This window comes from Nuphar pumila, chromosome 4 (assembly GCF_984573655.1).
Source record: "Nuphar pumila chromosome 4, dmNupPumi1.hap1.1, whole genome shotgun sequence".
NCBI lineage: Eukaryota > Viridiplantae > Streptophyta > Magnoliopsida > Nymphaeales > Nymphaeaceae > Nuphar > Nuphar pumila.
Window position 1 is genome coordinate 145082550 of NC_143252.1, and position 24528 is coordinate 145107077.

A 24528-nucleotide genomic window follows, 5' to 3' on the forward strand; every position below is an offset into this window, starting at 1 on the left:
CTGAACTGTTGAAGGAATAGGACTCTCGACCACATTAGAGTCCACGTCCAGCTCAAGATCCAAGTCCACATCTCATACGAAGTCCTCATGTGATGAGTTCAAAAAAATCCTATAAAAAAAGAAGGCTTCAAAAATTCTCAAAGAGTCCAAAGTTTAAAAGTCTTGTAATCAAGGGATCAGTCCCAACCAAAATAGGAAGGTGAAGTTGGTTGGAGCCATGCCCATGTATACCGTCCCACTTTGTTATAAATACAAGCTCCTCTCTCTCTCTCTCTCTCTCAAGAGAGAGAGAGAGAGAGAGAGAGAGAGAGAGAGAGAGAGAGAGAGAAGCTACATTGATCGTGGATGTAGGCTTTACTTGAGCCGAACCACGTTAAATTCCTCTTGTGTGCGTGTTATTGTGTTGGTCGACCCATGTTTCAAGTGTGAATGTGAGTGTTATAGTTGTGATCGACCTCCTTGGGTACCTCTTATGGTGGGTCCAATTAGACCCAGGTTCAGACCCAATACCATACCTGAGGCCAGGTCTTATTCCACCTGGGTCCTAACCAAACCCGACCCGTTGACGTACACCCCCTTTGTAACGGGGGTGAAGGAATGAAATTAAAACCTTTTATGCACCTCTATTTATAATGAGAATGCCAAACAATGCATGACAGAAGCACCAACGTCATATTTATCATAAATCACTATTTAAAAGAAACAAAATTAAAAACTGCTGATCCGAGCAAACGAACGAGTGGTTGTCAAAGGGTAGCTAGCCAGCCACACCTTATCATGCATCATCACATCCACACCTTGTATACAATAATATCAATTTCATTTGTTACTTTCAACCAACCTAGTCAAAGTGGTACATTACATGGATGGCCAACCAAAAGAATATATTCTGAAGAACATTCCCTCAAAATTCTCGTTTAAAGCTATCATGAAATAAAATATAAAAGCGATTCGCCTCCTTTAGCTTGCACAATACTAAAACTACAAATAGTAATGATGATTATGGTGCCTCTTTTATTCAATGAGAAATAAACGTTTACAGTAATAAATAGAGAAAATAACCAGCACTCAAAGAGTCTAATAATCCTAACCATTATTTTCACCTTCCCTGTAGTTTCTCTAGTTTTTTCACTAGCATGAGCTAACCTGTCTTGACCTACCACCACTACTCAACTCATGATGGATTTAGGTGAAGCCATTAAGAAAGAGTTGATGGAAAAAGCAAAATTTTGGAACTAGAAATTATTTAGCTTTAATGAAGAATATTATTAGAACTTAGTAAATGGTTGTCAGGTGAGACCACCAACCTCCGAGCCCTTCTCCCAAAGCCATGTTTGAAAGTGAAAGTAAAAGGAAAAAATCCTGTTAGGGATGACAGTGGGCAGGGGACAAGGTCTCCACCCTTGCCCCGGCTCCGCCTCCATCCTCACATAGGTTTTGATTTTAACCTTGATTTTAACCTCCATCCCCACCTTCATACCCGTTTCATGTCCTCCATCCCTGGTTCAAATGGGGCGGAGCTCCATTTCTCCCCGATCCACTGTCATCCCAAAAGACATTTTAGTTATTTTATTAATGGGGATCGGGGGTGGGGGGAAAGCATAAGTCCATCCCCGGATGGGTTTTGATTTTAACCTCCATCCCCACCTTCATACCCATTTCATGTCCTCCATCCCTGGTTCAAACGGGGCGGAGCTCCATTTCTCCCCGATCCACTGTCATCCCAAAAGACATTTTAGTTATTTTATTAATGGGGATCGGGGGTGGGGGGAAAGCATAAGTCCATCCCCGCACGGGTTTTGATTTTAACCTCCATCCCCACCTTCATACCCGTTTCATGTCCTCCATCCCTGGTTCAAACGGGGCGGAGCTCCATTTCTCCCCGATCCACTGTCATCCCAAAAAATATTTTAGTTATTTTATTAACGGGGATCGGGGGTGGGGGAAAGCATAAGTCCATCCCCGCACCGGTTTTGATTTTAACCTTCATCCCTCCTCGTTTCATATCCTCCATCCACGGTCCAAAAGGAGCAAAGCAGGGTGGGGCCCCGTTTTCCTCCTGTGCACTGTCATCCCTCCTAAATCCTGCTATTGTAAATGAGTGAAATATGGAGGACCAGACCCAAGGGTTTGACCGTTTGATAGACGGTCTAGGTTCAAATCCCATAGGCGTTACCCTCCCGTGTAAGTTGAAGCTTGCCAACTCCCTGAGATCGATGGATAAGCCCTCGGAGTTTTATGACATGGACAGAGACCAAAAGTATGGCAGGCTTAGCCAGTAGGTCTCTGCGCCTGGAGCGGTTTCTCCTATTAAAAATCAAAAAAAGAAAAGATCGAGGACCATTTGACACCGTATTCTTGAATACTTTATATAATATAGGAATAGGTTACAGTTCCACAACGTGGGATCCATAAGAGTTCAACCGTGAAAGTTATATGGGAAAAATTGAAAGGTTTTTCTTTGTTTGAATAGTGGGAGCACACGAGACACATCACTTGGTTTTCTGCAGCCGCAAAATTTGGTTGGTTGCATCTGGTGCGGACCGAAGACGACAGAGCTCGACCCGAATAGACTCACCGTCCACAGTCTACTGGTCCGGAGAGGTGGAGCAGTCCGTCCACCAGGGGAAGCTCCGCCCAGCTTTCTGTCTACATAGAGGAAGAGGAAGAGGAAGAGGAAGAGGAAGAGGAAGAGGAAGGAGAGCTTTCCTCGACACCCCTTCTATTAAAATCAGCCTAAATCTTGATATAGGTCTACTGATTCTGCGGGAAATCCAAACGCTATCTCGTGTTTCTTCTTCGCCGCGACCGGAAACAATGGGTTTCTCTATCGTCGAGGTGAGTCTTGGCGATCCTTGCGTTTGTTCTTCGTTGGGTTGGGATCATTGGTTATTGGGAATTTTGGTTTTCTTATTCTGTGGGAGAGTTTTTGGAGATGGGTCATTGTGTTTTTAGTTTATCTCTTCTTCTCGTGTTATAAATCAGGGTTTCTCTAAGTCTCTCGTCATGACCGTGCTTTCGGAGATCGGCGACAAGACGTTCTTCGCAGCCGCGGTAAGCGATCCTATCGTTGGATGGCGTTGCGGTTGAAAGGAATGATGAATTTGGGGTTTTTTGGTTATCTTCTTTTTTGGTGTTTGCTGTCTGTGATTTATGTGTATGAGTAGCTTTGATCTTGGGCAAGATGCTGTCTGCTTAAAATGAACGGTATTGCTTTAGAACCTCTGGAGAACTTAGTAATGGATTTTGGATTCCTTAAAACGAGCCTTCTTTGCAAGTAAGATGTAATTCATTACAAAAAAGTTTGTGGGCAAGCTATTGCTTGTTTGGTTGATGGGCTTGTAAAAGATCTTGATTTCAATTTGCATGAACAATTAGAAAAGCCAACTATTGAGATATTGGATTTTGGGCGGAGCTAGAAAGCTTTAGAGAATAATATCACAAAAAAATAGCTAAATTGGGTTTATAATAGAAACTTTAGTCAGAGAAGGCTTTATCTGAAAAATCATATTGTAAATAGAAAATGCATACAATGTTTTTTCATGAACCTAAAGAGACCATTATAATGGGGTAATATGATAATTTATTTTAATAACCGTACAGATCAAAAGTGTTTTCAATTGGTTTATTGTGATTAACTGAGACGTATATAGGTAGTGAATATTAAAATGCAAGGAAATATTTGTTGGAACAACAATTGTTTTCCCAATAGAGCTGTTCATATTTAAAATTTAATTTGAGCATGTAGTGGGTATCGATGAATCTGCAGCTGCAGTACAGAAAGAGGTCCCATGCTGTAAGTTTTTTTTTATATCATGAGGATAAATCATTTTTTTGGTTCATACGTCCTGTTACGGGCCAAAAGGTTCCACTTGATCGTGGCCCTGTTTTGTGCCTGCAGTGTAAAAGTCCACCAGTACTCCCCCTTTCCCACCAGGGATAGTTTCCTGTTGGCTGCAGCCTTGCAGCAAGGGATGAACACCCCAGGTATTGAACTCTTGATGTCCTTCAACTTGAACACCTTAAGCTGACCCACCTAACCAGGTGTGAAAAGCCTTGTGGGATATGATGTAATTTTATTTATATATGATATAATAATGATAGAGCTTACGGAAAGGAACATTTCAATGATTAAAATTTAGGGGTTTTGTCTGATTTCTCTGTTGTTAAAACACAGTTGCATAATTTTCTTTTCTTATTTTAATGAAGGAAAAGCCAGATCTTTGTATTTGTAACGTTATGCTCACCAGACGCCTGAACATTAGAACATCAATCCCTATTTCAAGAGATCTCATCATCTAGAGTCAGGTTATGCAGTTCCACAGAAGAATCACATTGACACCTGATTCTATGAACATGAAAAAGTCAAAATTGAGTTTTTGTTTAACTTGGCTAGGTTCTTATTACCTGTATAGAAAAGTTTGATTGTTGTTAATGCCGTCTTCTGTAGTTAAGTTCGACATATTATTGGAATGTTAGTTGTGTATTACATTTACATGAGTTATTTTTAAATTTTCAATTGCTTCTTCTGTATTACATTTTCTATGTTTTATACAATTTAATTTATTTCTGGTTACTTTATGTGACTGGATTGCACTATAAAATATGCCTCTAAGATGGCTGCCTATTTTCTCCAGTCTTTGTGCTTATTGACTTTTCTGATCCTTTTTATGTTTCCTAGTTGTAACAATTCCAGAATTCCTTGTATCGTTCATACTTCTCTAGTTCTTTATCATGAAATTTATGCAAGATATATCCTGACAAATGGATGATTACATACCAATAAACCATATAAAGTGCCATACAGAGTGTGATCCAATACTTGGTGTTGCTGGGGAGGGGCTTGCTGGGCTTGGTCCCAAGACTCCCAACCTTCTGCAATTATACAAGAAGTGGCTGCCCTCAGGACTTGAGCCTGTGTTCCATGCTGAGCACTTGCTAGTGCACCAATCTGTGGCTTTCTTCAGGGAACAACATGTAGTGACAAATTTGTATACTGCAGTCCAGGCAATTTCGAGCTATCTTTTCTTAGTGAATTTGATGAAGCTTGTGTCTGTTCTGGCCTTTCTGGGAACATGGTCTTTATCTAGCTCCTCCAATGCTTTTGCGTGATAGCAGAACCAGCGCCACCATCCTTGGATTCTGTTTCATAAGTGAGATACATAGAAGTCTATTATCAATTCTGCCATTTGAAATTCAAGAATCGATTTCATCTTGTTCCTTCCATAATTCATACCAATCTAAAGCATCACATGCATTTTGATGGCAGTAGGCAGAGTGCCGCTGCTCTATTTTCACACACTTGATAGGTCTTGATTTATATGCTCAATCTTGAGATAGTGTTGACTGCTGCATTGTGGGCTTTTTTGTTTTATCATTTATGACCAGTTGTTTTCTTTGATTTCTTTTCTGGTAATAATGCAATGCCATTATTGTTTGTAGTTACATGGTTTCATTTTCTTATGGCAATGTATCTGAATTTCTGAACTGAGCATGGATGCTCTCTGGTGGAAGTACTGATGGATGCCTAGCTTATGCACCAGTTCACATGAGAAACTGATGGAGCGAATGTTCATTTCCTTCATTTGGTCGTGAAAAGATTGAGAAAATGCTTCATTTCATTATATAAATGCAGGCCATAATATAATAATATGTACCTATGCAATGGTTGTGTGAAAATACATACTAACAGATGGAGACTGTTATTCTGGCTCTTTGTTTTGGCTTCTTTTCACTTCAATGATAATTGGCCATTTCTATTTCTGTTATGTAAAGTGATAATGCCAATCCAAGAGGGAAGGCACATTAAGGGTCCGAATTCTAAATCTCATCTTGACTAAATGAGTTAAGGTAAAAATGCCTTTTAAGATTAATGTAATATATATATATATATATGTATATGGGAGTCAAGTCAAAGCTAGTTTGACTAGCTTGGGAGCTCTCTCTTATTATTTAATGAGAGAGGACTTCTTCTATCTATTCTACTTCTCTTCTTCTCTCCTCCACTTTTCTCTATAAAAGGGTATGGGTGTGTGCCTTGTAAAGTGAGAGAGTGATGAGTAGTATTAGGTATTTTATGTGTGTTTTGAAAGTTATATAGTGAGGAACTTATGTATTTTTTTTTTTTGTATCTCTAGTATCCATTATGACTAGAGTCATTCAATGTAATTTTTCTTTGTCTATTATGAACAAAATTGTTCATTCACTTTTTCATGTAACCTTTTAGCTCTCATGTTTTTATCAAAATGTTTTATGTTCTTGGAGAACATTGTGGAGTGTGTTGAGATCTGTGTCGTTTCATGACATAATATCAGAGCCTTGGCATCATGGTCTTAGAAAAGATTCATATTTATGAATGGTATAGACTCAAGGATTTTGCATTCCGGTATGTATCTTTGTCTTTCTACCTTTATATGTATGGTAGGTGGTTTTTCTAAGTGGGTTATGTTAATATTACATGTTTTCTTTTGAAATTAGAATACGTAGAGATTGTTATCTTTTGATATATGAAATACATGTTTTTGAATTATGAATATATAGTGAAAAACTATATTTTTGCAAAGATATGTGATTTCTTAAAATCTTATATATGTTCATGTTTTGTAAAATATTAAATTTCATGTTTGAATGTTCCTTAATGTATGTGTATACATTGACTACCCTGGGATTGTTAATATATTGTGATGTTTCATTCAGTTATTTTTTTATTATGAAACCAAGATATTATGCTCTCTTAGAGGTTTTTTCTATCATCATATGAATGTATTATTTCATGTACGTGTGAGTGAATATGTTATTTCATGTACGTTTGAGTGATACGGCTCTATCATTATACAACTTATTAAGTAAGATTATTTTCAAAATTAATGACTTGTGAAATCCCTTGGTATATGCCTTCTTGCATAAATTGATCAATAAAATAATATTTTATTCCTTGTGTTCATGCCCCTTTAGTGGGTGTTTGTGTGTAAGCCGATTTTGTGGCTTATGTATTCCTTTGGTGCTTTGGTGGAACTCTTTGAGTATCCACTCTTGTTGTTTCGGTGTATATATTTTGGAGGACCTTGTTTCCTTACATAGTATATGCCTCAAGTAATTTTTATGAGTATTAAGCATGGCTTATATTCGAATGCGTACTTTAAAATATTAAATGTGTTTCTCTTAGTGGATTATTGTGCTTATGCTTCCTCTTGAGCATTGTTAAATCTTACTTTTTCTTTTTAGTCCTTAGTGGATTTATGTGTTTCTTGTTCATTGGTGATTTATTGATTCGGGAACTTGTGCACTCTTGCAACTCCTAGTGGTTTCTCTTTTACTCCGCCTGTGTATAACTGTTTAGTTATATACTGCCGGTCCCAAGCCCGGATAAAGGAGGAGGGTTGCGGTAGGCCAGTGACAGCCAACATAAAAACTTAGTCATACCCTATGAATATGAACCAATATGAGAATTTCGTTGGGACGTTCCCTACTGAGCGACACGTTGTACTCTATAGGCCCGGAGCCAGTGATAAATGGGCAAGGGTTGCTAAGTCGTCGCCCAGAAGCGACGCGTCACACCGGCGCCCGGGTGTGGTGTCAAATAGGCAAGGGTTCCCTCACTTTGTTGGACTGGTGGGGGTAAAGAAGTTAGTCCAAGACCATAAAATTAGGTTAGCCACTTGGAACATAGGGTCTTTAACTGGTAAGTTGGTAGAGTTAGTAGATGTTATGTGTAGGAGAAAGATGGATATTTTATGTCTACAAGAGACCAAATGGGTAGGTGAGAAAGCAAAAGTGATAGAACCTTGGGGATATAAGATTTGGTATACAGGAATAAATAGGAATAGGAATGGAGTAAGGATTGTTATGAGTCGTGAGTTTATAGATAATGTAGTTGAGGTCCGTAGGAAGGGTGATAGGATTTTACTTATTAAATTAGTATTAAGTACAAATATTATTAATATTATTAGTGTTTATGCACTTCAAGTAGGTTTAGATGATTCCATTAAGCGTCAATTTTGGAAAGATTTAGATGGAGTAGTACAAGGGATATCTTATGGAGAAAAGCTTTTCATCGGCGGTGACCTTAATGGACATGTAGGCATTAGTAGGGATGGATTTGAGAGTATCCATGGAGGCTATGGTATAGGAGAAAGAAACGAAAGTGGAGAAAGGATTTTAGATTTTGGTTTGTCCTATGATATGATCTTAGCAAACACTTGGTTTAGGAAGAAGGAGTCTCACCTAGTAACATTTAAAAGTGGGGTTAATACGAGTCAGATAGATTTTTTTCTACTTAGAAAGAGAGATAGCGGTTGTTGCATCGATTGTAAGGTTATACCGGGAGAAAATGTAGCTACACAACATAGAGTCTTAATTTTAGATCTTAGAATTAGAAAATGCCGCAAAAGGGATAGACATAGGATAGATCGTAAAATTAAGTGGTGGGCACTGAAAGGAGATAAACAAGGAATGTTTGTAGAGCAGGTAGTTACGGAAGTTGATTGGTGTCTCGAAGAGGATTCAGAATCAATATGAAATAAGATAGCAGGTGGCATTAGAAAGGTGGCTAAGGAGATATTGGGTGAGTATAAAGGTGGTGTATCGCTAGGTAAGGATACATCATGGTGGAATGAGGATGTCAAATTATCTATTAAGGTTAAAAGAGAGTGTTATAGAAATCTAAGTAAGAGTCGTGATAATGAGAATTTGGAGAAGTATATGATAGCAAAGAAGGAAGCTAAAAAAGTAGTTCGAAACGCGAGAGATAAAGTATATAAGGAGGTTTATGACAAGTTGGATACCAAAGAGGGCGAGAAGAATATTTATAGGCTTGCAAAGATGAGAGATAGGAAATCGAGGGATCTGGATATGGTTAGATGTATCAAAGATGAAATGCAAAGGGTTTTAGTCAAAGATGAGGAGATTAAGGAGAGATAGAAAGATTATTTTGATAAGCTTTTTAATGAAAGTCATGCTCAGGATCTTGGAGACTTATCCATTCCTTTTCATGAGATGAATCGTGACTTCATGCGCAAGATTAAAAAGAAAGAAACTGCAGAGGCTTTGAAGGAAATGAAATCAAGAAGGGCAGTTGGCCCAAATGGTATACCTATCGAGGCTTGGAAATGCTTGGGTGAGAAAGGTTTAGAATGGTTGACAAATCTTTTTAACAAGATTTGGCAGACAAATAAGATGCCTAATGAGTGAAGGAAGAGTACTTTGATGCCTCTATATAAGAATAAGGGTGATATACAAGATTGCACAAACTATCGTGGTATAAAACTCATGAGACATACTATGAAACTTTGAGAGAAGGTGATTGAGTATAGGTTGAGGAAGGTTGTCATGATATCGGAGAATCAATTTGGTTTTATGTCTGGAAGATCAACTATGGAAGCTATACATCTTTTTAGACAACTTATCGAGAGATATAGAGAGAGAAACAAATATTTGCATATGGTTTTTATTGATTTGGAGAAGGCATACGATAGAGCACCTAGGGATGTTCTCTGGTAGACAATGAAGAAGAAAGGTGTTTCTCTCAAATACATTAGTATAATTAAAGATATGTACGAAGGAGTAGTAACCAATGAACGCACTTGTGGAGGGGTGACAACCAAGTTTCCTATAACGGTTGGGTTACATCAAGGATCTGCATTAAGCCTTTTCCTATTTGCTATAGTGATGGATGAGCTTACGAGATCAATTCAAGAAAATGTGCTATGGTGTATGTTGTTTGCTGATGATATTGTTTTGATTGATGAGTCTAGAGCTGGGGTTAATGCTAAGTTAGAATTATGGAGACAGACATTGGAAGCAAGAGGTTTTAAGTGGAGTAAGAGTAAGACAAAATATATGGAATGTCGGTTTAGTAAGCAACGAAGTAGTGATGGGAGTGTAGTGAAGCTTGGTGAGCAAGAAATACCGGTGGATGACTGTTTCAAATATTTGGGATCTATCATTCAAAAGTATGGAGAAATTGATGGAGATGTAAATCATAGGATAAAGGTTGGGTGGATGAAATGGAAAAGTGCAACTGGAGTGTTGTGCGATCATAGAATGCCATTGCGGTTGAAGGGAAAGTTTTATAGGACGACAATTAGGCCCACTTTACTATATGGTACAGGATGTTGGGCTGCCAAGAGACATCATATTCAAAAAATGAGTGTAGTTGAGATGCGTATGTTTAGATGGATGTGTGAAAATACAATAAACGATAAGATTCGAAACGAGGAGATACGTAAGAAGGTAGGTGTTGCATCCATTGAAAATAAGACGAGAGAGAATCGCTTACGGTGGTTTGGACATATTCGGCGAAAGCCTAATGATGCTCCAGTTAGAAGGATGGAGAAATGGAAAAATATATTAGTTAAAAGAGGTCAAGGTAGGCCTAAGAAGACTTGGATGAAGATGATAGGAAGGTGTAATAAAATGGTGGTCTTCAACAAATGCACAAATAACTCACAAACAAGTGTCTATTGGAGACACTACAAGCATGACCCTTGAAAGGGTATAAAAGGAAGAACACTTGAAAAATAAATAATACTTTATTCATGAACAAAATGCTTAAGAAGCATAGTAATATACATTGAAGGGGTTCACCCCTATATATACAAAAAAGTGGGAGAGAGGAGAGCTCATTTTGAGCTCTCCAAAAGAGACGTTGGATTCCAACGTCTCTTAATATAGCTGTTGGACTACCGTCCAACAACATTTATTATTATAGCTGTTGGACTGTAGTCCAACAACATTTATTATAGCTGTTGGACTACAGTCCAACAGCTATTTGCACAGTCAAGTTCCAACTAGTTTCTATTGAACTAGATGCTAAAAAAGAAAATAAAGAAAAATAAAAAAATAAAATAATAAAAGAAAATATAATAATATTAAATAATATATATATATATATATATTACAGATTACATTTTAACACTCCCCCTCAAACTTACGGTACAATGAGCGAAAGTTTGTGTAAGAGGAAGTGAAATCTGGGAGCAGCGAGAGGCTTGGTGAAAAAGTCTGCTAATTGATATTCTGATGTAACATATGGCAGATCAATGGTTCCATGTAAGTATTCCTCTCTGACATAGTGAAAGTTCATCTCAATGTGTTTAGTGCGCTCATGGAATATCCGGTTGCTTGCAATGTAGATCGCACTTTTGTTGTCACAGCACATCTTTGAAGCTTGCGTTGCTTTAGCTCCCATATCCGCTAGCAATCGTTTGAGCCAAACAACCTCTATAGTGGTAGTTGCCATGGCTCTGTATTCAACTTCGGTGGAGGAAAGAGAGACTTTCTGCTGCTTCTTGCACCTCCACGAAATTAAGGTTTCACCTAGGAACACACAAAAACCAGTAGTTGAGTGTCTATTATTGGGATCACCTCCCCAGTCAGCATCAGTATATGCAATTAAATTTAATGAAGATGAAGCAGACAAGAAGAGTCCTCGTGAAAGAGAGGATTTTAAGTATCTAATAATACGCAAAATCGCTCCCATGTGCACGGAGGTGGGAGCATGCTGAAACTGACTGACTGTATGAACTGCATGAGTTATATCTGGCCTAGTAATGGAAAGATAAGAAAGAGCTCCAACAAGTTGTCTATAAGGAGTAGGATCATCAAGAAGTTCTCCATCATCAATTTTCATTTTAACATTGACAACTTCTGGAGTGTCTACTTTCTTATCATCTGTAATTCCAGACCTGGAAACGATATCAAGAGCAAATTTAGATTGAGATATCAAATACCCCCGAGGGGAATAAACAACTTCAATGCCTAAAAAATATCTTAATAAACCTAAGTCAGTCATTTCAAAGTGAGTTTTAAGAAGAGATTTGATATTTGCAACTCCCTGTTTGTCGCCTCCGGTGATGATCATATCGTCCACATAGAGAAGAAGAATAATGATGCCTGCATCAGATTTCTTAACAAACAAAGCAGTGTCAGTTAAACAAGGTTGAAAACCAATATCAAGCATAACATGACTAAATCGGTCATACCAGGCTTTTGGAGCCTGTTTAAGACCATAAAGAGCTTTTTCTAGACGAAGAGCTTTACCCTTAGGGATACTAATACCAGGTGGGGCTTCCATGTATACTTCTTCAACGAGATTCCCATTCAGGAAAGCATTTTTGACATCTAATTGAAAGATAGGTCATGTTCTAATGGAGGCCAAGGCTATTAAAGTTCTAACAGTGGTCATACGGGCCACAGGAGCAAATGTTTCTTCATAATCGATGCCATACTCTTGGGCATATCCTTTTGCTACTAAACGAGCCTTATATCTTTCCAGGGTCCCATCACTTTTGGTTTTGACTTTGTATACCCACCTACAACCTATAGGTTTCTTACCCGGAGGAATATCTTGTATCGTCCAAGTATTGGCCTTTTCTAGTGCATCCAATTCTATTTTCATGGCTTCTATCCATTCTATATGATTTTTTGCTTGAGAATAGGATGATGGTTCAACATATGATTGTATTAATGTAATGGCGGCCCTATACGTGGGTGAAAAAGATTCATAAGACATAAATTTTTCTGGAGGTTTAGAGATTCTAGACGTTCTTCTAGGTGAGACTTCAGAGTATTTTTGTAATGCACATGGAAGATTTTGCTCTCTACGTCTTGAATATTGTAGACTAACATCCCTATGGATTTGCTCTTCATTATCATCATTTTCAACAGCAATAGGACTTTGATCATTGTCAAGGTCACATCCAACATCACATTCATTGGATTTTGAAATTGGATCAATTAAAAACGAGTATTCAGTGACATCCTTGGATTTTTCAAATTCAAAGAAGCTTTCTTTTCCAAAAAAGATACATTTCTTGACACATATAATTTGTCATTTTGAAAATCGAAACACCTTTAGCCTTTTTGATTATCAGCATATCCTAAAAAGGCACATGGGATTGCACGAGGAGAGAGTTTGTCATTTCTGTTGGTGAAAACAAAACATTTGCATCCAAAGACTCTTAATCTAGAATAATCTGGAGTTAAGTTAACAAGTTTTTCTATTGGAGTTGTATTCTTTAATGAGGAAGATGGCATCCTATTAATGAGGTAGGTGGCAGTTAGGACCGCTTCAGCCCAAAAACTTTTTGGAACTTGATTTGCAATTAGCAATGTCCTAGTAGTTTCCATAATGTGCCGATGTTTGCGTTCGGCTAGGCCATTCTGTTGTGGAGTGTGTGGACATGATTTTTGATGTGTAATACCATGTAAATTGAGATAGTCTTTGAATTCGTTGGACATAAATTCTCCCCCTGAATCAGTGCGAAAAATAGAAATATCATTTTGAAACTTATTTTTAACCATTTTATGAAATATTTGGAAGTTAGCAAAGACATCAGATTTATGTTTAAGAAAATAAATCCAAGTATATCTAGAAAAGTCATCAACAAAAATGACATAATATGTATAACCACCTTTGGAAATTACTGGTGCGGGGCCCCAAACATCCGAATGTATTAACTCAAGTGGTCGTGAGGAAACAAAAGTTCTACTAAGAAATGGTAACCTTTTCATTTTGCCAAGAATGCAGTCTTTACAAGAAAAATTTTCAGAATTACAAAATTTTTCCAAACTTGGAAAATATTGAATTTTAGACATATGAGGATGGCCAAGCCTTTTGTGCCATAAATCCAATTCTAATTTCTGAATATTATAACAAAATGCATTCTTGGGTAATTCCAAAAAGTCCATGTAATAAAGTCCTCCTTCTCTATGGCCTTCCCCAATCAGCTTCCCTGACTGGCGATCCTGTACCCAACAACCATGAGAAGAGAAGGAGATATTACATCCATAATCAGATATTTGCGAGACAGATAAGAGATTCAAATTAAGTTTAGGGATATATCTAACTTCTGGGATAAAAAATCTTTTGGATTTTTGAAGATTTTCAAAACATCCTATTCCTTTTACTTCGAGAGATATGCCATCGGCTGTAAAAACCTTTGACACACTTGAGTTATTTTTAAGACATTCGGATAGACTATTAACATTTGGGGTCATATGAAAAGAAGCACCAGAATCTAAAAGCCAAGGAAAGTTACCTGGACCGGAGAAAGATGCAACTGCCGCTCCAATTGAGGCTTCGGTTGAGGAGGATACCCCTTTGAGAAGAGGTTGAAGGATTTCCATTAGTTGAGCCATAGACACAGGTGCATCTTGATCTTTTGACTCAGATTCAACAGATGCAACTCTTTTTTCTTCTCTTCTTTTTAACTTTGGACATTGAGGCCTATAGTGCCCCGGTTTATGACAATGATGACAAATAACTTTTCTTTTATCAAAGTCGCCGTTTTGCCTTCCAAAATGAGGCGGCTTGTAAGTACGAGTATGATTCCCCGGTCTAGATACAGCTAAAACAGAGTCATCATCAACTTTTGGAGTACTTTTTCTAAGTCTATTTTCCTCCATAGTGAGCTCTTCTATAGTATCAACAATAGAAGGAATTTTTCCACGATGTAAAAGGGCCGATTTGGTGGATTCAAACTCCGGCCTTAGACCATTCACAAATTGATAGAAATGTTCCATATCGAGTTGCTTTTGGCGAAGCTCGATGTCTTCGGCACAATGCCATTTGGGCTCAAGAAGAGCCAACTCTTCCCAAAGTTCGGACAACTCATTATAATATTCTCGAATAGTTTTATCTTTTTGAGTCATTGTCCGAACTTTATCTTGTAAATTGCATACATGTGCAATATCTTTAAGGGAATACATGTTTTTGAGGTATTCCCAAGCCTTATCGGCATGCTCAAACTTAGCTAGACTAGAGCATTTTTTAATGTCTATGCTATTAATGAGCCATGACATAATTTTTGCATGCCCTATCCTCCATTCTTTCCATTTCTTTTCATAAGTGGCTAACGCCTTACTCTTCTCTTCTTCCGTTAGAGGAACCTCTTTATCACCCTCTTTCTTGGTAAGAGATAGTTTAGGTTCCAAATCGGAACCATCCACTATACCCCATAAACCTTTTCCCCAAATGTGGTGCTTCATAATCGAAGCCCACATTACATAGTTAGTATCATTTAGCTTCATAGGAATGATGGTGATCTTATCATTGTCATCCATCTTTTACAAGAGTAAGAGAGGAATAAATAGGAGGAGAGAGAGAGAAAAATAAAAAGAAAAGAAAAAGAGTAGACAAAAGAATAAGAGAGGATACAAAACCAATTTTTTTTTTGTAGCACAAGTTCGCCTTTCTTCAAACAAATCTTCTTGAGCCAAGAACAAGGTGATGAAACACCTTTTGTAAATGTGGCACGGAAATCGAGGCGAAAGCACTTCAAGATCTAAGGATTTCGTAGCTCTGATACCATGTAATGAAATGGTGGTCTTCAACAAATGCACAAATAACTCACAAACAAGTGTCTATTGGAGACACTACAAGCATGACCCTTGAAAAGGTATAAAAGGAAGAACACTTGAAAAATAAATAATACTTTATTCATGAACAAAATGCTTAAGAAGCATAGTAATATACATTGAAGGGGTTCACCCCTATATATACAAAAAAGTGGGAGAGAGGAGAGCTCATTTTGAACTCTCCAAAAGAGACGTTGGATTCCAACGTCTCTTAATATAGCTGTTGGACTACAGTCCAACAACATTTATTATTATAGCTGTTGGACTGTAGTCCAACAACATTTATTATAGCTGTTGGACTACAGTCCAACAGCTATTTGCACAGTCAAGTTCCAACAGGAACTTGACTGGATCAAATATCTAGTTTCTATTGAACTAGATGCTAAAAAAGAAAATAAAGAAAAATAAAAAAATAAAATAATAAAAGAAAATATAATAAAATATAATAATATTAAATAATATATATATATATATATATATATATATATATTACAGATTACATTTTAACAGAAAGGATATGAATGCTTTGAACCTCACCGAGGACATGACATTGGATATAAATGATTGGAGGAGAATGATTCATGTGGAAAACCCAGAATGATTTTCTTTTTTGGTTCATATCGCCGACCCCAATTGTTTTGGGATGAAGGCGTAGTTGTTGTTCATATTTGTTGTATGACGTATATGGGTTCATGATTATAGATCATTATGTATGTTATTTCTATATGTAGATCTTTATGAATTTCTACATATTTGCCTCAAGTAATTTTTATGAGTATTAAGCATGGCTTATACTCAAATGTGTACTTTAAAATATTAAATGTGTTTCTCTTAGTGGATTATTGTGCTTATGCTTCCTCTTAAGCATTGTTAAATCTTACTTTTTCTTTTTAGTCCTTAGTGGATTTATGTGTTTTTTGTCCATTGGTGATTTATTGATTCGAGAACCTGTGCACTCTTGCAACTCCGAGTGGTTTCTCTTTTACGCTTTGATATTTTTTAGAAATTTCATATTTGTTGTATGACGTATATGAGTTCATGATTAGAGATCATTATGTATGTTATTTCTATATGTAGATCTTTATGCATTTCTACATATTTGCTTTCAATTGTCTCGTAGTAGACTTATGATTTAGCTCTGATCTCTTATCATAGTAGTTTTTGCATATACGTCTATTAAACAATATATATATATATATATATTTTAAACAATATATTTATATATACGTATACATATGTGCTCTTATCATAAGTCTATTGAACAATATATATACTTATATTACATTAATCTTAACAATGCCATGTCTTCTTTCTTTGTTGTTTTTGCATGAAAGCTTCAATTGTTATGATTGCAAAATGCAAGCTTTCCATGTTCATTTGTTATATTTGTTGAATCTATTTTTCTTATGTTTGAATTTATTAATGCTACTTAGATCCTAGCAATGCGTCATCCAAGGGGGATTGTGTTATCAGGTTGTCTTTCAGCTCTAGTTGTAAGTATGCTTGCTTTCAGTTGGTGTTGCCTGTTTGATTAACTAGAAAGGAGGAAGATGTTAGGTTGCTGATTGAAATGCTAAATTGCAGGTAATGACATCTCTTTCTGTTCTTGTTGGCTGGGCAGTGCCAAATCTGGTAATTGACTGGACATGGATTTGCAAAAGCACTATAATTCACTTATTGTTCCATATCATTTAATGTTGGGTCACATATAGTTTTCAGAAAATGTTGTACTAACTTTCGTAATATCTTCTTCCAAGAAATTAATTGATTAATCAATGTTACTCAATGGTTCATTCTCTTTACTGACTTGCAGAAAATCCTATCCTTCGTCTACCAGAGCTTAATATGGCCAGTGATCAAACTATATGCAAGAATTTTTGTAATGAAAATGAAAGATATCTTTTTAAGAAGCTGAAAACATATATATATATATATATATATATATATATATATATATATATATATATATATATATATATATATATATACAACACACTGTGCTGTGGAGATCCTAACATTTGTCACAGACTACCATGTCATTTAACTCCACCCAGTCAACCTTTTTGCTGGACCCACTTTGAGCTATGCTTTCCAACATTCCAAGTTCCATATGTAATATCCAGCCTCGACGTTATTGGGACTTTATGTAAATCTTCTATATCTTATAACCCCAAACCAACATTTCCTGTGCAGTAATTTTGGACGTTATCTTTTCTGTGAAGCTATATTGTCATGGTGGCCCTTTTTTTTTTCCTGTAGTTGCTAATACTGCTGCTGCAGCAACAGCTACTGCTATTATTGTTGTTATTGTTATCACTGCTACTGCTATCCTTTCTTGCATGGGAATATGAAAAAGATCTCTGGCTTTGAGTGAGTAGTAGGATGTGATACAACCTATGTAACACGGACTCTTCTAACAGGGCACTGCACCCGACACTTGGACACGACTTCCTTTGTGTCAGGTGAAGTCAACCGCAGAGGTCCATTTATGTCCAAAAGTAGATTCAGTTAACCCTAACCGATTCCAGTTTTATCTATATTATATATATAAATACATGAATGCACACACATACACGTGTGTGTGTGTGTGGGGGGGGGGGGGATGAAAACCGCCCTGATGGAAACCCTCCCAAACCTTCAAAATGGATTTTTTTTTCAAAATTTTGACCATACAGATGTGTTCAGCATGATTGATTTACTATAAATCGACACTTGGATCATGAATTTTGGATAGAAAAATGGTATTTGGAGCCTCAAAAATTTATGAAAATTGTACGCCGTTGATTTTGAAACTTATAAAAACCTATCCATGCATCGGAATCCAATGCTCCAAGAACTGATTCCTATAAAAACAAGCATATAGATCACATCTGTACGGTCAGAATTTTGAAAAAAACAACAAAAATCCAATAAAATGTCCATTGGGGAGATTTGGGAGGGTTTTCCATTGGGGAGGTTTTCATTTCCCTAGGGTATATATATATATATATATATACTCCCTGTACCTCCTCACCCAAGTTTTTTTAAAGTGCCACATCTGCACCCACGCCTATGTGACATAGGATACAACTTTCATTACTTATCATAAGCTGTTGGAAGATGAGCAATGGGCACAATTCTATGGTTAGGTTTCAGCTGGTTCCTTACATGGAACTTTTTGGTTTGAAAAATAATGACTTTGTGTGCTAATTATTTTAACCAGTCTTGTCTGTGTGCTGGTAGTGTTGTCCTATTCTGCATTAATGATCATTAAATTATGTCTGGTTCATGAACAGTCTTTTTCTCATTTATTTGTTGGAGATAGAAGCTGCTCTAAAGCCTCTATTGAAGTGGAATAACATCTTCTAAGATGATTTGGTTTGCTGGTATTAACCACTAGGTTGGGTGTCCATATTGCTTAATTTCTTCATGTGGCATATTGCGAGGGTTACAATTATGGATTTCCATATGGCATCAGTCCATTCTTCAAGCATTATCTTTTAACTGGAAACAGTCAAAATTGAACTGAAGAAAAAAACTAGGAAACTATTTCATTCCGCATTAACCCAGTGGGGTGCTAAATCTGGGAAGCTTCAAAGCTTAGTATCTTTTGTCTCCTAGATGCGACATTGCAATGAATGCATCTTTTCTTATATCTTGAAGGGTCTCAACATGACTGTTTCCTTGATCTTATCTGTAATATAACACCCTAATTGTACCCAATTATATGCCAATTATAGTAGTTTCTAATTGGGGTGTGATATTACACTATCTCTCCATTCCCTTTGTTTATTTATCTTAGGAATATATGCTAGTTATTTGTTTGCACAAACTCCTGATTCTGGGTCTGTGATGCTGGAGATTCAAGCTTTTGGTTGTGTTCTTGTGAACCAAAATGAAAAAATAAACATAGAAATTTATGTGGGCAGCATAGCTAGGATTAAGTTTGAACACTGGAAAAATTAATAGTTCATACTTCATAGCAAATACCATGGTCAGGGGATAGTGTCCATTGCTGCTTTACATACAACCAGTGTTGTGAAAAGCGTTGAGGCGTAGTGAGATGCTCCACCAAAAATCGAGGCAAGGCGTAAAGTGTAAGCCTCAATTTTTTTTGAAAACTTTTAAAAAATTATAAAAAAATATCTAAAAATACAAATAAATAAAGAAATGCTTTATTGATGAAATAACAACAAATAAGAAATAGAAAATCTCAAATAAGTACTAAAAAATATGAGATTAACATATAAAAGTAACTAAAAACTGATTATATAATTAGAAAATATATGAGATTAACCAAAAAAAGTTAAAATATACTATGAAACTTATTACATAACTGAAATAACTGGAAAATATTTGACATTAACCTACAAAAGTTAAAATATATGAGATTATTCTAAAAAATATGAGATTAACATATACAAGTAACTAAAAAAATGATTACATAACTGGGAAATATATGAGATTAACAAATAAAAGAAAAAATATACTAAGAAACCGTTTACATAACTGGAAAATATGTGAGATTAACCAACAAAAGTTAAAATATATGAGATTATTCTAAAAAATATGAGATTAACATATAAAAGTAACTAAAAAACTGATTACATAACTGAAAAATATATGAGATTAACCAACAAAAGTTAAAATATACTAAGAAATTGATTACATAACTGAAATAACTGGAAAATATATGAGATTAACCTACAAAAGTTAAAATATATGAGATTATTCTAAAAAATATGAGATTAACATATAAAAGTAACTAAAAACCAGGGTTACCGGAAGCGCCTAGGGTAATGGGGAAGCGCACTTCCCCGACACGCGCTTCGGAAGCGCGAAACATCGCGCTTCCGAAACGTGTGGGGGAAGCGCGCTTCCCCACGCTTCTCCATTTTTTTCACTTCCCCCTCGCTTGCTTCCGGTTCGCTTCCTAGGTCGCTTCCGGTTCGCTTCCGAGACGATTCGTAATTTTCTTCTAAGTGGTCCCACGCTTCCCCGCTTCCTACATTTTTGAAAGTGCCTCGCTTTCCCGCTTCCTCAACTGGCAACTCTGCTAAAAACTGATTACATAACTGGAAAATATATTAGATTAACCAACAAAAGTTAAAATATACTAAGAAACTGATTACATAACTGAAATAACTGAAAAATATATGAGATTAACCTACAAATATATGAGATTATTCTAAAAAATATGAGATTAACATATAAAAGTAACTAAAAAACTGATTACATAACTGAAAAATATATGAAATTAACCAACAAAAGTTAAAATATATTAAGAAACTAATTACATGACTGAAATAACTGAAAAATATACGAGATTAACCAACAAAAGTTAAAATATAGTAATATACTAAGAAACTTATTACATAACCGAAATAACTGGAAAATATATGAGATTAACCTACAAAAGTCTTTTTGATTATGTCTCAGAAGTCTTGTTGTAAAAAAAAAGTTTTTTTTTTTTGTTTTTTTGGGCCTCAGGCTTGTGCCTTGAGGCACAAAGGGCGCGCCTCAAGGCGAGGTGCACCTTTTGTGCCTCAAGGTGCGTTTTTGATAACACTGCATACAACTATTATGGCATGTGCTACATGCTTCTAGTATATGTTTCCAGTTAAAGACTTGAACTATTTACTCAAGTAGGAGATCTATCTGAAATGACTAGCAGAATTGTGCTGGAGGACTGATTCAGTTGACAACTATATAGCATGTTGTATGGTCAGGGTGGGAAGGGAGTGTGCAAGTTGAACTGCTATCTAGCTTCTTCTATTAGATATTACTTCCCATTCCTTCAATTAGTCTAATCAAATTCTATTTTTCATATTAACTTTGAGACAGATTTCTCGCAAGTGGACTCATCATATAACTACGTTGTTGTTCTTGGGGTTTGGACTTTGGTCTTTATGGGAAGGATTCACTGATGAAGGGTATACTTCCTCTGTCATCATGCTTTATCCTCAGAATTTGATTGCTGCTTTCAAAAAAGATTTTTTGTTTTCCATCTTGTCAATTGGATTTTATTTAATAACTTTTTTCCATTCTTTCTAGCTTTTTTTATCTTATTTGACTAGTGATTTAGTTTATTTTTCTTATGCTACAGGGAGTCTGAAGAGCTAGCTGAGGTGGAGGCAAAACTGGTGAGTAGATCTCCATTTCTTTGTGCAAGTTAATGAAACACAACTTTTTGTCATATCTAATCTTCTTAGGATAACCTATGTCATATCTAATTTTTATGACTACTATGTTACAGAATTCGGATACAAAGGCCAATAAAGTCAATGGAAAGTTTGGTTCTAAGGTCAGTAATCCAACTAAATGGCTGCAATCTTGTCATTCTTTTTAAAATTTAGAAACTGAACAGATTGCCTCTTTGGACTGGACAAAGGTCATCTTCTTGTTGTTAGGTAGAAATAATCTTTTTTCATTGGCTTAACCTGGACGATGTAATTACTGTGTCCATTGTTTGACTAGGACTTTAGTGGCGTTGGTCCTTGACAAGTCTAACAAACATGGTAATGAATGCATTAGTGATATGCATAGATATATGAGAATAGAACTCATAAGATTTCAGATCATTCAATCTGTTAACAGCATGTTACATGATGCATGATGGTGATGTAGTCACATAAAATTTCTGCTGTTCATATAATGTTGTAAAATGCATTTTTCTGGTAACCTAAGCCCTTTTTTCTTTTTTGTGCATTAAATAAATTTGAGTTTTTGGACAGGCAGATGACGATCTAAAGAAGCAAGAGAGACGGCTTCTTGTTCGTCTATTTTCACCAATTTTCTTGAAGGTAATGAACTATGATTGTCCCATGGTATATAAGGAATTCTTTATGCATGCATTTCACAATAATTTGGTCTAACCTAATTTTCCTTTTTGCAGGCGTTTTCCATTACATTCTTTGGTGAGTGGGGTGACAAGAGCCAGGTAAGCACTGGGAGACTGAACTTGTCTGTTTTCAATGGCATAGTTGGTCTTTTCTCATCTGGATGCTGATTGAATATTGGTATACTTTTTTAGCTAGCTACAATTGGATTGGCTTCTGATGAAAACCCTTTTGGTGTGGTTCTTGGAGGAATCATGTAAGTGTATTCCTTCCCTTTCCTGTTCTGTTTTCTAACTAGCTGCAGGCACCAACGGGTATGCATGTTTTGAATTTATGCATTTGCGTCAGTGGCCAAGCACTCTGTACAACCGCAGCTGTTCTTGGTGGGAAAAGTTTAGCATCTCAGATATCAGAAAAGATGGTGAGTGGCTTTAAAGTTTTTGCCAAATCAACCTTTCTCATGCCTGTTGATTCTTATGGTTGCTACCGTGCAGGTTGCTCTTTCCGGAGGAGTTCTTTTTATTGTCTTCGGGCTTCAATCATATCTTTCTCCGGTAGAAGGTTCTTGATAGCTAGCCATCTGGTGGTCACCGTGATCTCTTCAACTCCTTCCATTATTTGGAGCAGTTCAAATGGAGGATGGCTTTATTATTCAAGCTCCGGACTGATTCCAACCTGTAGTTTTCCATCTGTTACTGCTATTGCATAACCTGTACGCACAAGCAGCAGCATACACACCCTTTCATAAAAGTTGCTATTGTGACATAGGTGCTAAAATTAACATAGTTGATTTTAGGAGGCATAGCTAAAAAAGCTTGTTGCCAAATGACTATTCTTCTACCTCAAACATGTCTTGATTTTTTTAGCCTTTGATTCTGTTGTTACGTTTCTGATATCCATAATGAAGTTTACTAGCCTGGTTGGAAATTGGAATGTAGTGCTTGCAAGTGCGTGGCATGAAGTCAGATGTGGATTTCTCGTTTTTAAATTTATGTACATGATACAAACTAACTGCTCTGGTATGTGAGGAAATAGTCCCCGTATGAATGGCAAAAATAATCACCGATGCAGATATGGAGCTCATGTTCATGAGACCAACGGGCTCTGCGTGGTTGGTAGGAGCCTTGTGGTGGGACGTTGCAGGTTCAAAACCCAGTGGTACAGTTGAATAACTGGTGGGGATCTTTCTAACCCCATCTTGCCTTTCAAAAAAAAAAAAAGCTCATGTTCATGAGTAGGAAAATTTGTTAGATATCTGAAAAGTGTTTATAGGAATTTGATTCCCATTTACGGAAGGAGGTTCAGAAAATTCCCTTCATCGCACCAAAAAAGGATACTTTTCAGTTTTCAGAATCCAAATAAAGACACTCAATAGTTGTATCACGAGCAGCAATGTTGGATGCAAAATGTCCAACTTCATTGTTGCAGGCAGTAAAATAATATAGTTTTTGGAATGAAAACGGGACTTTTTCAACAGAAATATTGTAAAATTTGTGACAGGGAAGGGTCGCCTATGAAACCTTTTCTCAGGGGGGTGGTTTATATATGCCGCAGCCATTTTCTCATGAAAAATATGATTGGGGCGTTTGTTTCAGCTGATCAAGTTGCAAAGTCTTCAGAACATGCCTCGTGCGAGTATTAGGTGCTTGAAGTTTTGAAAGACGGACATTGTTGCAACTATGGAGAGAGAGAGACGTTGGAAGATTCTGAAAAAATAACGCACTACTTCATTCCTCACTGGCGGATTCCAATCAGACCATCTCAAACATGGCAAAAATTTGACATGCTGCAAACCAAAAAAACAATGGCTTTTTAAAAGAGCCCCCACTGTTGGTCGGTTTTAGTTATCCTAATACGCTGAACATTCGTTTTCCTGAGGAATTTTACTATTTTCCAAAGAATTAAATGAGTTGTATCCATTCATTGGATAGCTTTCAATAAAATATTAAATGTTTCAATGTTTCATGTTTTGATAAAAAATGCATCTCCAAAAAAAATCACTTCTTGGAAAGGACTTTTCAAAATAAAAGAACGGATTATTATTTTCAAGTGATAAATGATACGCATATGATTTGTGACAGGGAAGGGTCGCCTATGAAACCTTTTCTCAGGGGGGTGGTTTATATATGCCGCAGCCATTTTCTCATGAAAAATATGATTGGGGCGTTTGTTTCAGCTGATCAAGTTGCAAAGTCTTCAGAACATGCCTCGTGCGAGTATTAGGTGCTTGAAGTTTTGAAAGACGGACATTGTTGCAACTATGGAGAGAGAGAGACGTTGGAAGATTCTGAAAAAATAACGCACTACTTCATTCCTCACTGGCGGATTCCAATCAGACCATCTCAAACATGGC

At 36.6% G+C, this 24528-nt stretch overlaps 1 protein-coding gene across 3 annotated transcripts; it reads left to right on the forward strand.

Moving 5' to 3' along the window:
• The first annotated feature begins 2383 nt into the window (after positions 1-2383).
• Positions 2384-23096, forward strand: LOC149841506 (GDT1-like protein 5). Of its 3 annotated transcripts, XM_090003879.1 has the most exons (12): positions 2388-2838; positions 2986-3054; positions 16791-16850; positions 16942-16989; positions 21181-21269; positions 21443-21479; positions 21593-21640; positions 22071-22139; positions 22232-22276; positions 22370-22431; positions 22524-22596; positions 22670-23096. In XM_090003879.1, exons 1-12 carry the CDS (start codon positions 2818-2820, stop codon positions 22742-22744), a joined length of 696 nt encoding a protein of 231 aa, XP_089860005.1. In that variant the 5' UTR covers positions 2388-2817; the 3' UTR covers positions 22745-23096. The 3 variants fall into 3 exon arrangements, with proteins under 3 accessions (XP_089860007.1, XP_089860006.1, XP_089860005.1); XM_090003880.1 differs by lacking the exon at positions 2986-3054 and having other exon boundaries at positions 2385-2838; XM_090003881.1 differs by lacking the exons at positions 16791-16850; positions 16942-16989 and having other exon boundaries at positions 2384-2838.
• Positions 23097-24528: the final 1432 nt, after the last annotated feature.

Coding starts and splice junctions, on each gene's coding strand:
- LOC149841506 (XM_090003879.1), top strand. CDS start 2,818: ATGGGTTTCTCTATCGTCGAG. Junction 21,270..21,442: donor GAAGGATTCACTGATGAAGG/GTATACTTCCTC, acceptor CTTATGCTACAG/GGAGTCTGAAGAGCTAGCTG. Junction 22,432..22,523: donor GTGGTTCTTGGAGGAATCAT/GTAAGTGTATTC, acceptor CATTTGCGTCAG/TGGCCAAGCACTCTGTACAA.